Source organism: Prionailurus bengalensis, chromosome D1 (assembly GCF_016509475.1).
Source record: "Prionailurus bengalensis isolate Pbe53 chromosome D1, Fcat_Pben_1.1_paternal_pri, whole genome shotgun sequence".
Classification (NCBI taxonomy): domain Eukaryota; kingdom Metazoa; phylum Chordata; class Mammalia; order Carnivora; family Felidae; genus Prionailurus; species Prionailurus bengalensis.
In genome coordinates, this window is record NC_057346.1 from 71179150 (window position 1) to 71191578 (window position 12429).

The window sequence follows — 12429 nt, forward strand, 5'->3', positions numbered from 1 at the left end:
AGGTGAAACAATTTTATTTCACAGTTGTCTTTAAAACCACAAAGACACTATGTTCTTCATATAAAAACATTAGTACAGATAACTATACTTTCTAGAAAATGATTATATAGACCCTCTCAAAAAAAAAAAATGCATACCACCATATGGTGTCAGAGAAGTAGCTTGGGAAAAACACATCTGGGCTGATTCCTAAAACATACCATAAGACCACCCTGCATCTTTTGGTTCAAAGTATAGATTATTGTCATCAGTATGTGCTCCTGAATTCTTACATATTTGATAATATACAGATAGACTGGTTTATGACTTAATGTTCCATTGGTTCATCAGCCTTTTCTGCAGGTTCATCAGCAGGTTGAGCAGGCTGTAAGGGGAAGAAAAAAACAAAATAGGTCAAAAAAAAATCACTTGACTAATATATACTTCTTATCACACTTATTACAGTCGGAAAGAATTTATGAGAAGAGGGGTTAGGAAAGATTTTGGATATTCAATTTTAGTTGACTGTCCTGTTAAAATTTCTGAACAAAGTTTTTTTTGTTTTTGTTTTTAAACAGACGTAATTTTATAGGTCTGAAAACCAAAGCATCATTGAACAATTCCAGGATTTTACCATATTGTCTTGGTTAGGAATAAAGTCCTTCCTTTTATCATCACTACTAGCCTTAGAATATAATCAGTAGATTTTAGGCATTCTCTTCCTCTTTAACACTAATAAACAGAGTGAAAACATGGTCAAACCAACCAGCTGTGTGGAACTCACAGCATTCTCCCCAACAGTGCTGGTTCTTACCAACAGGTTTAAATACAATGCAAATCTTGCTTCTCTAAATAGTACCAACAATATCCTCTCCAAGGTGAAAAAAAAAATTCACACTGTAGAAAAAAGTGTCTCTCCAGAACACTTTATTTTCAATTATACAACTATCAAATAAGTATCTGTAAAAAGCCAATGTGTATTCTTTTTTTTTTTTAAAGAAATTTTATTTATTTTTTAATGTTTATTCACTTTTGAGAGACAGAGACAGAGCACGGGCAGGGGAGAGGCAAAGAGAAAGGGGGACACAGAATCCGAAGCAGGCTCCCGGCTCTGAGCTGTCAGCACAGAGCCCAACGTGGAGCTTGAACTCATGAACTATAAGATCATGACCTGAGTGGAAGTCAGACGCTCAACCGACTGAGCCACCCAGGCGCCCCGCCAATGTGTATTCTAAATATTCAACCAAAAAGACCAGTATTTCCTGACCCTTTTCTCAGTATTTGTGAAGAGCCAACTTAGTTTCCAGAGGGTCCCCAATGAACTTTCATTCAGTCCTCACTCCTATAGACTCTTGGCCGGCCCTGTAACTCGTTTTAACCAATAAAGTGTGCAAAACTGATGCTGTGCCACTCCTGAGCCTCAGCCTTTTAAAATGTCTGGCAGCTTCCACTTTGGAGCTTTTGAACATTTACAAGCTCTGAGACGCTACCCCGCTGAAGAACGGTTCTGAGAGGACACAGCCATCCTAGCAGCAGTCTCAGCCTTCTAACTGTCCCTCTAAGATATACCAAGAAGTCTGAATAAAGAAGACATGTGAGGGGAAGCTTGGGTAACTCCTTCAGTTAAGTGTCCAACTCTTGATTTTGGCTCGGGTCATGGTCTCATGGTTCATGAGATTGAGCCCTGGGTCGGGCTCTGCTCTGACAGTGTGGAGCCTACTTGGGAGTGTCTCTCTGCTCCTTCCCTGCTTGTGCTCTCTCTCAAAATAAACAAATAAAATGAAATAAAACAAAACATTAACAAAAACAAAAAACAAAAAAAGGGGTGCCTCGGTGGCTCAGTTGGTTAAGCATCCGACCTCAGCTCAGGTCATGATCTTGTGGTTGGTAGGTTCCAGCCCCACATCAGTCTTTGTGGCGACAGATTGGAGCTTGGAGCCTACTTCGGATTCTGTGTCTCCCTCTCTCTCTCTCTGCCCCTCCCCTGCCTTGCACTCCACCTCTCTCAAAATTAACATTAAAAATTAAAAGAAAAAAAAAATGCATAAGTAGAGCCATCTTGGATGTTCCAGCCCCCCTGCTTCAACTGACTTCAACACAAGAGGCCCTAAGTAAGACTAGCAAAAGAATTATTTAGCCAGTCAACCCATAGAATTGTGAAAAATAGCAACAGATAACTAGATTATCAACCCTCTTTCACTTATGTAGATAACTACTCCCTCAGTATTTCACATTACTCCTACTAAGTTCTAAGTTCTCCTACTGTCATTTGAATTATGAGCCTACCTCAATAATTAAAAACAAAAATGGTGGGTTTACACAGTTGTGGTAGGAACAGCAGCTTATGACAGAACTAAAGTCTCTGGTGTAATGATTAGTTATATACCTGTGCCTTTCTCTGTGGTCTTTCTTCAAGACCTTCCAGGAATGGAGATACATCATCATCATCATAAATCGTAAACTCCAAGTCTTTACCAACAATTCCAATGGAAACATTCTGAGGGGGAAAAAAAGGTAAAAATTAAAAATCAAGAGAATTTAGGTTGGAAAAATGTTTATGATTAAATGGGTGAAACAAAGCAGAATAAAAGTTTATATAGCACTTAAATAAGACTTGAAAAACACTCAAGTGTAGAGAAAAAAGGAAGAAAACTGTAGACTCTTGTAACTTGCAAATTTCATATTTTGATAATGACGAGTAACTTCAAAGGTCTATGTCACCAAGAAATTCGCAAGTTGAATCATAATGAGAATGTGCTGCAGACCAGTGTAATGGAGCAAGTCACTTAGCTAAGCAGTAAGCCTAACTCCCAAGAAACAATCAGGTTTGCTTCTTGTTTAAGAGATGATGGTTCTTAACAAGGAAAGAGAGTAAGTAGTGGGTTATAACGTGCTGAAGTTGGCGAGCTGCTAGAACTATGTTCTACATATTAAAATTAAAGACCAATTCTTAAAATGCTCAGTGAATGCTATCCAGTGTAAAATTAAAATTTTAGTGAAAATTTGAGGCATAAGGATATATAGGCCTTCTCTCAATGATTTCACTGAATCATTATCTATGATTCAGTAAAAATATGAAATCATAAACCCAAATACCTGAGCAAACTTTTCCAAAGTGTACATGTCAACAGTTAACTATAAACCCAAATTTTAAAAGATAGTCATCTTCAGTGATAGCATTATGGATACTTTAAACAAATAAAAATAATTTAATGTACATTCCTGATTTCTTTGAAAAAAATTATTTATGATAGGAAAAATTATTTTCAAAAGATTATCAAGCTATAAATTCTTCAGATATATATTACATAATAATTATCTAATCACTGTAACAAAATGGATTTATAAAATGCTGACTGATACCACTCTGGTTAATGATCATTCCTGCATTGTACTATATGGGCCCCTAGATCAATCTCTTCTCCTGGACATCTTCTAACATTTTCCATTCTCATTTCACTGAGAAAACAGAAGCAATTAGAAGAGAATGTTCACAAGCTCCCATGGTATCATATCCCTAGATCCTCTCCCTTGCTGTTAATGAATAGTCCAATTTCCTAAGGTCTGTCTACCTTTCTTCCACCTGTGTACTATTTAAGGACACTGGTCTAGCAGTTTTTCTCATATTTCTCCTACATAAATGTTTCCCTTTACAGGGATTATTCTTATAACCATGCACCAAACATGCTGTAATTTCTCCCATTTTAATTAAAAAAACCAAAACAAAAAAACTTCCCTACATTCTCTTCCAGTCACCACCCATTTCTCTGACCCTGCAAGAGAAAATCTCCACAGAGCTGCCTCCAGTCTGTCCTTGCCCATTCTCTGATTCATCCCTTTCAGGCTTTTGGCTCACCATTCCAGTGAAACTGCCTGGTCGAGTCCCCCATTACATCACTGCTAATCTAATGGTTAATTCTCACTCCACATCTTCCCTGATGTATTAGCAATTTTTTGTTCCCTCCTCCTTGAAATAGTTTCTTCATTTGCTTTCAAGAATGTCTCACTTTCTAAGTTTTCCTCTTATCTCCCTGGTCATCTTTTTTAGTCCTTTTTGCTGATACTTTCCAATCTCTGAAGGTTAGAGTGCCCCTGGCCCAGGCCTTAAACCTTTTACTAAACTATGATTCCATTAGCAGTGTCATCCAATCCAGTCTCAAAATGCCATTTCTACATAAAGATTCCAAAATTTGTAAGTCTAGGCTAGACCATTCTCCACCAAACTTTAGGGGAGACACATCTGATAAATGCTGCTTTTTTTTTTTTTTTTTTAAAGTAAGCTCTACACCCAACATGGGGCTTGAATTCATGACCCTGAGGTCAAGAGTCGCATGCTCCACTGACTGAGACAGCCAGGTGCCCCAATAACTGCTTATTTTATATCACCAATGGACAATAGGCATTTCAGGTTTAATAAGTCCCAAGCTAACTGCCTGATCTTCCACAACTCCCATCCCCAAACCTGTCCCTTCTACTGTCTTATCCATCTCAGTAAATGTAAACCTCTCCTTACTCTATCAGGCCCCAAATTTTGAAAACAACTTGTTTTGTTGTTGTTCTCACACCCTCACAACTAATTCGTTAGCAAACATTTTTAGCTCTAATTTCAAAACATACCCCAAACTGAACCACTTACCCCCCTCTCCAACTCCACAGCTCTGCTCTAATTCACCACGTTCTCTCATCTGCATTACCTTAATAGTTTGAAAACTATTTTCACCCATGTTGCCCACTATAATCTGTTCTCAAAATGGCAACCAGAATGACTCTTTAAAACCTAAATCAAATCATGGTATTCTTCTGCTCAAACTCTTGACAGCCCACTCAGAAAAAAATCCAAAATACCTACAATGGTTTATACATGATCTGGCCTCCATTTATCTGACTTTGTTCCTTCTCTTTCTCTTGATCACTGGCTCCAACACTACTAGCCTCCCTGCCTCAACTACAAGGAATGTTCTGGACTCAAGGCCCTTATACTTGTATTCCCTAGATTAATCTTACGCTAGACATCTGAATGGCTCACTCACTCACTTCCTTTAGATATTTTCCTCAAATTTCACTTTCTTGACCATCCAAGGCCATCCTTGACCACCCTATTTTAAATTTTCCTCAGCACACCTCCTTCCTATACCCAGATGGTCTTTCTCATTTTAACCTGTTTTATTTTTTCTGTGGCATTTATCGCCTTCTAATATATTATATAATTTACTTATGGGTATATTTTCTCACCCCAACTTCGATAGTATGTTCCATGAAGGCCAAGATGCTTGCTGTGCTTATATTCTCAATGCCTAGTGTCTGCACGTGGTAGGTGCTCAATACATATATTTGTTAACTGAGTTAATAATACAAAAAGGTATCGGGGTGCCTGGGTGGCTCAGTCAGTTGAGTGTCCGACTTCGGCTCAGGTCATGATCTCGCAGTCTGTGAGTTCGAGCCCTGCATCGGGCTCTGTGCTGACAGCTCAGAGCCTGGAGCCTGCTTCAGATTCTGTGTCTCCCTCTCTCTCTGCCCCTCCCCCGCTCATGCTCTGTCTCCTTCTCTGTCAAAAATAAATAAACACTAAAAAAATAATAATAATACAAAGGTATTCTGACCTGCTAAAGAAATGTAGGGCATTCTACATAAAACTTACTGGCTTTATTGCTTTACACCAAAAAGAAATGTTTAAAAATCATTGCAAAATCAGATCACTTAGTGAATAGCTTAAAGAGAAAGAATGAACCAAGGCAAATCTCCCAAATTGAAGAACTGTGTACACTCCTCTATTACTTATACTTATGAAATAAGTGATTGACCTGTAATGTTAAAATTTCAAGTTGAAAAACATGATTATCTACCTTTGTAGTTAGGTCCTGTTCTGCAGGAAGTGTCTCTCGTAAGGCACGCAGACCATGTTTAACCAGTTCATTCAAATTGCCTATGTAACAAATTAACAATTATTTCTTAATTTCATCTTCACATGAGGCTGCTTTTATCAGGTCTACAGTCTGTTATTATGGTTTTAGTCACATAATAAATATATCACAATAAAAAGCCAAAATTTTAACGTTTAGCCATATAATCTAATAACAATAAATAACATTGCTATTATTTTACTTAAAGAAGAGAATACATGATTTTTGTTACTAAATTTCACCTTTTTTTATGCTAAATTAAATGAGAATCCTCACTCACAAATGCTACAGCTCAAATTTTTGTAAAATGTATTCTATGGAATTTATTTGCTCTTTATAAACAAAGTCTCCAATATTTCTATGTGGCCAGTATTAACCCGATACCAAAACTAGACAAAGATATCACAAGAAAATAAAACTACAGATCAATTATCCTTATGAATACAGACACAAAAAAAACCCTCAACAAAATATCAGCAAAATGAATCCAGCAACAATTATGTTTATGTAAACATTTCTATATATAGTTACTATTATAAATCATGATCAAGAGGGATTTGTCCTAGGAATCCAAAGCTGGTTTAATATTCAAAAGCCCAATAATGCAATACACCACAATAGAATGAAGGGTAAACAACCACACAGGCACCTAAAGAGATGTCCAAAAAACATGTGTTAAAGTCCAAGACCACTGTTTAAGCAAAGCACTTGAAAACCTGCCCCATGATCACATCTTCCATTATCATTTTACCTTTCTTTTTCATAGCTATCCTAATTTCTTGTCTAGGCACTACTTATACAGAAATGTCTGTGTGGCTAAAAATAACAACAGAATCATAGAAAACTAAAAGTTGTCAACAGAACTTATAATTGGTAACCAATACAGTGGTTCTCATCTCTGGCTCATCTCTGGAGGGGACAAAAAAAAAATTACTTACACTCCATAAACCCAGACATATGTCTCTCCAAGTAAGTACGAGCTGATTGAGAACGTGCTCCGATGGACATAGCTCTACAGTCAAAATAGTTAGCAGAGGGACAGGTCTGGAAAATGTGAGGGCCCATATCCTACAAACAGAAAAAAAACAATACATATACATATATATACATACATTACATATATATATATATGTACACACACACACAATTTTTGACTTTGAGCTAAAAATTACAAAATTTCTAGTCAGTTTTGAAAAATCATCAAAATATAACAAATATTCTATGAACTTACATCATAACCAGCAATAAGCAGTCCAACACCATATGGTCTCCGGCCATATCGTTGCGTTGGTATCTGGGTCTCTTAAACTAGTTAAAGAAACTGTTCTAACAAGGAATAAAGTACTATCTTTTTTTTCAAGTTAAACATTATTAACAAAGAGCTTTGGTTTTTTAATTGCTGCATAATCCATCACAGCAAAGAGAAAATAAAAGAACCATATTTCTTTGGCCCCATATTAAAAAACGTTGGGAGGGGGTGCCTGGGTGGCTCAGTCGGTTGAGCGTCCGACTTTGGCTCAAGTCATGATCTCAGGGTCTGGGAGTTCGAGCCCTGGATCAGGTTCTGTGCTGACAGCCTCGAGCCTGGAGCCTGTTTCAGATTCTGTGTCCCGCCCCACCCCCTACCCCCCACCTCCCCGCCCCTCTCCTACTCGCATGGTCTCTCTCTCAAAAATAAATAAACATTAAAAAAAAAATTTTTTTTTTAAATGTTAAGACTCTCCACAAAACCTAAGAACGAGTGCCAGCAAAATGATCTCCTCTTATGTAGAGTACCTCATCTATTTTGGGTGAGAGGTTAAGAATTTGGGGGGACATTTAGAACCACCAATAAAAACTTTAAATCTCCTCTAAAAATGATACTTGAATAGTTTTCCTGAATTGGGCTTCTCTATGTCTGGAATAGGGCTGATGAAAGAGCAATCTAATGCTTTACTTAGAACATTTTTCCATGGCAAAACTTCCCACAATTCTAAATTTTAAACAGTTATTGAAAAGTAACTAACCTTAAAGTTTTCAGAATCTTACCTATCCTATGTATTATATTCCCAATAATTAACATAAGCATTATGTTATATTTTATATAATAATTAACATAAGGATTAAGTATCAAAATTCTTTGAATTTCACATCCATAAATCCTAACATAAAAAGGATACTGCTTCCAATTAGAGATACAAGACGAGACACAGGAAGAGGTCTGTCAAATACAAATCTGGAATCCAAACACTCCTGGCGCATAAAATTACTAAAAAAGAAACAAGAAAAATTAGTTATTTCAAATCAGAGTTGTTTCAATATAAATAAAGTAGTTTGATTTCTTTTTGCTTTTCCTCACATGGATTAAGAAAGACATGCCACAAGGATGCATTTTTACACTGAACTCTGGGGCATGATGAGGTTTTTAAAAAGACTAAATATTCCTTAGCTCTAGATAAACTTGGTCTCTGAGTAGTTTAGAGAAGGCTGAGCAAGAGAAAAAGAGCAAGCTCTCTTTTCTTACCCTTTCCCACTGTCAATATGATTGTCTTAATTCTAGGTCTTAAACCAGCAAAAAGAGTAACTATTTGCTTTTTTTTCTTGAAAGCTGACTGAAATTTCCCCGAAAGAGCAAATGCAAGGAATAGAATCCATACAAGGACATTGCTACATGTTCCTGCCAATGTTGCTCCTCTCCATAAGCAGCACTCTAAAGGAGACACAGAACACTAGACTGTTGAGTCTCACTGTTAAACGTACCAAGATTCAAGCAGATGTAACATTGGGGAAAACAGAATTCATGCCTAACGATTAAAGACAACAGGATAAACAACAGGGAAATGGATATGCACCTTTCTTTCCATGTTGCTTTGTCTAGTTTATGTGTATGTCACATCTGATAATCAAATGTTGACTGTGGGAACCATGCTATTTGTTCACTACTTTTATTTAAGCTCATTTCCCAAGACTGTCTATACTGCATTGCCCAATATGGCAGGTATTGATTACATGTGACTATTAAGCACTTAGAAGGTGGCTAGCCTGAACAGAGATGTACCGGAAGTGCAAAATACACCTGAAATTTCAAAGACTCAGTACAAAAAACAATGCAAAATATCTCATTAATGAAGTTTTTACATTGATTACACATTTACATGGCAGTATTTTAGATAGATGGGGTAAATAAAACGTTTGACCATGGAACATATTTTACACTTTCAAGAGCTCTCAGAAACCAATAATGCCATCACTATCTTGCCAACCTAAGAGAGCAGGCGACTCACTGGATAACTCTAAAATCTTCAACAGTGGCATTACTATTTGCGTTTCGTGCGTATATTCTTTCTTCCCTAATTAAATCACAGGCTTGGGGCACCTGGGTGGGTCAGTCAGTTAAGCGTCTGACTTCAGCACAGGTCATGATCTCACAGCTCGTGGGTTTGAGCCCCATGTCGGGCTCTGTGCTGACAGTTCAGAGCCTGGAGCCTGTTTCAGATTCTGTGTCTCCCTCTCTCTCTGCCCCTCCCCTGTTCATGCTCTGTCTCTGTCTCAAAAATAAATAAACACTAAATCACAGGCTTAAGAGATTAGTTTTGGCTAACTACCTTCGACCTCCCAACACACACATTCATAAATTACCTGAAAGGCACTGTGTTAAGTGCTCTACATGTTAGGCTATTCAACAATAACTCTGAAACAGAACATACTAAAAGCATCAATGGTGTAAGTAACTAGCCTCACCTCAAATCCTAAGTGGTTTTAAAGCCCCAGCTCTTCACTTATATGTCTCTCATCTCTATCTCCTCTGGACTCTCACAGAAATCTACCTGTTCCTCTCCACTTTCTACCTTGTATTAAAGATATACTACTAGATTTTAAGTTCCTAGAAGACAAGATGTATATCTGACCCATACATACAGAATGAATATCCAGTAATGAGCTTCGCAAAAAATAAATGTCTTACAAATACTGGCATATTAAAGTAAGGGTAGTTCTGCCAATCCTTAGAAACCAGACAAAAGTGTCAAGCTCTTCTTAGACACAACATTGTCTCAAACAATAAACACTGAATTAACAAGTATCGCATTATGAGGGGACTTCTCAAAAGCTTTAATCTTAACATGGCTAATTGTAGTGGTTACTACTACAGGGATCAAGAAATGGAATACTTAGTAACTGAGCCCAAATCCAGTAAGGTATTCACAATCTGAACTTCTAAACTCTGCCAGACAACTTCCTAAAACATCGTATCTTGATGAATCCAAATGGATGTTTCTTTTGCTTTTCAAGATCATACTCACCATAACAGTCTAGCATCAGCAGTAAGTCCCGCAATCGAGATACCAATATGGTTGTCAACATGGAGAATTTTTTTCTGATGAGCTGCAAGCTCTGACTGTGCCCTCTAAACAGAGACATTACAGAACATAAAAATACATTTACGATTTTATTACCGATGCAGTGAAACTTCTATCTGACAGTTCCATTTTCTACACGAGGAAGATTTATTTACTGCTGTACTTACCTTCAATGCAACCAGCACTGCATGGGTTTTTGATTTCAGACCAACTGTGGCTGAACCTTGTTTAACAGCTTCCATTGCATATTCAATTTGATGAATCCTGCCCTAAAGAGAAAACAACACATCTTAGAGTCATCTTGTAAGATCCTTTTATATATTTAAAATTGATTTAGTGGTCCCAAATCTCAGGGGAGTATGGTTAAATCTCAAATGATTTTTCTTTTAAACTAGGAAACTTACTTTAATGATAAATTTAGGTTCCAGGATGTCTAAAATGATTATATTCCATTTTGCCACAGCTTACACTTTCATGAGTTTCTAAAGTCACTTCACAGATATAGTATAAAACATTTTTACTGGGACACATGGGTGACACTCAGTTGATTAAGCGCCCAACTTTGGTCTATGGGTTCAAGCCCCATTGGGTGTTGTCCTGACAGCTCAGAGCCTGGAGCCTGCTTGGGATTCTGTGTCTCCCTCTCTCTCTCTGCTCCTCCCCCACTCACGCTTTGTCTCTCTCCCTCTCCAAAATAAACATAAAAAAAAAAAAAATTAAAATAAAGAAAACCACAACATTTTTACCTGAGGGCTCCAAACAGTGACATCATTATCATACTGGTTGCGAAACTGAAAATAAAAGAAAAAAAGACCTGTTAACTTAAGAACACTACAAATTCCAGTTTTTAACAAGCTCTATCATTAAAAACTGTTCTCCCATCTGTTTCCATTCAACATTAACACCTGCTATTAATACAAACTCATTGGAAGATTACTGCTATACTCAGTTGCAAGCAAATTCTAAATTTACCATGAGCTACAAGGGAGGAGCAGATCTAGATAGGACCCATCTTTCCAACTTCCAATTCTACCACTATCCCTTTGGGTTCCGTTCCTAAAGTTCATAGTGTCACCTTTCCTTCCCATCTCTGCTTAGGCTCTTCTCTTATACTGGGCCCTAATAAATGATCAAAAGCGCTTTTTCTTTAACCTCGCTCAAATGTCTATCTCTCTAGGTCTTCTCTATTTTTCTCCCAAAATTCCAACACATACTCCCATCAGTTCTTTATCTACACTCCCTTTCTACTTTATGATTAGGGACATGTCAGATTTATCTTTGAACCCTTACTGCACTTAAAACGGTGCCTGGTACGTATAAACACTCATATTGAGGAAAAAACACAAGAATGTTCTCGGGAAGTTAGATGTTAACACAAATAGCTACAGAGCCAGAACCATTACTGCTTTAATAAGGGTACTGAAACAAGTCTACCAGCACAATAATGGGGAAATAACCCGGGGGGTGAGAAAGCTGAGTGCTGGAATGGCAGACATGAGACTGGAAGCCCCGAGCCCTAGGCTGTGTCCGTGATAACACCACTTCTCTCAGCCTCGGTTTATTCACTTGGACAAACTGAATGAAAAGAACCCTTTCTGATCGAGTGTAGGGGAGAGAAAAATGAGACGGGCCCACAAGGAAAATGGATGCTGTCCTGGAACCCAAACCCTGAGATCAAGCCCGCAGTGGCAGTACAGGGAAGCCGCCAAGTCAAGTCCCTATTTCCTCCTCTCCTACACAGAGCACGAGGAGCCATTCTGAACCGCTCGGAACTACTCCGGCTGTAGGAACTTGAGGGGCGAGCTCATCTAGTTGACCGAGGAGGTCGTGTCCCAGGCCCGGCAGAAAGCGCAACAAGCCCGGGAGAAAGGCCGCACTGACTACCCATCGCCCCTCTCCCCGCCAGGCCGGAGATGCTGAATCACTGCTGGAACCCTCCCGTCGGCCGAGGTTCCCATGCCCCGTGGCCCCAGGCCGCTCTGAGGATGACCGAAGGGGCGGCTCACCATCCCCCAGTCGGCGGATCTTTGCCCCAACCCTGCCTGAGCTCGGAATCCAACGCACCATGGTTCCGGCGCGGGTCTGGCTGCGGCCTCCAGCAGAGGTGCGGACCCAGGAGCGCGGCCGAAACTACCGCTCGGCGCTCTACAAACAAGTCTTCGGATTTTGACGGCGGCGGCGCAGGGCAAGGCAATCTATCCCAGAGATATCGA

The 12429-nt window shown here is 38.7% G+C and overlaps 1 protein-coding gene across 2 annotated transcripts; it reads right to left on the bottom strand.

Annotated features, from left to right (window-relative positions):
- On the bottom strand, positions 1–12413 carry PSMA1 (proteasome 20S subunit alpha 1). 2 transcript variants are annotated; one of them, XM_043580730.1, is made up of 10 exons: positions 12281–12413; positions 10963–11007; positions 10384–10485; positions 10160–10263; positions 8039–8127; positions 7111–7181; positions 6818–6947; positions 5823–5902; positions 2366–2476; positions 1–364 (listed from the first exon to the last, which is right to left on the bottom strand). In XM_043580730.1, the coding sequence occupies exons 1-10, from the start codon at positions 12281–12283 to the stop codon at positions 308–310; spliced, it is 792 nt and encodes a 263-aa protein (XP_043436665.1). In that variant the 5' UTR covers positions 12284–12413; the 3' UTR covers positions 1–307. The 2 variants fall into 2 exon arrangements, with proteins under 2 accessions (XP_043436665.1, XP_043436666.1); XM_043580731.1 differs by having other exon boundaries at positions 12223–12396.
- Between the last annotated feature and the right edge of the window lie 16 nt (positions 12414–12429).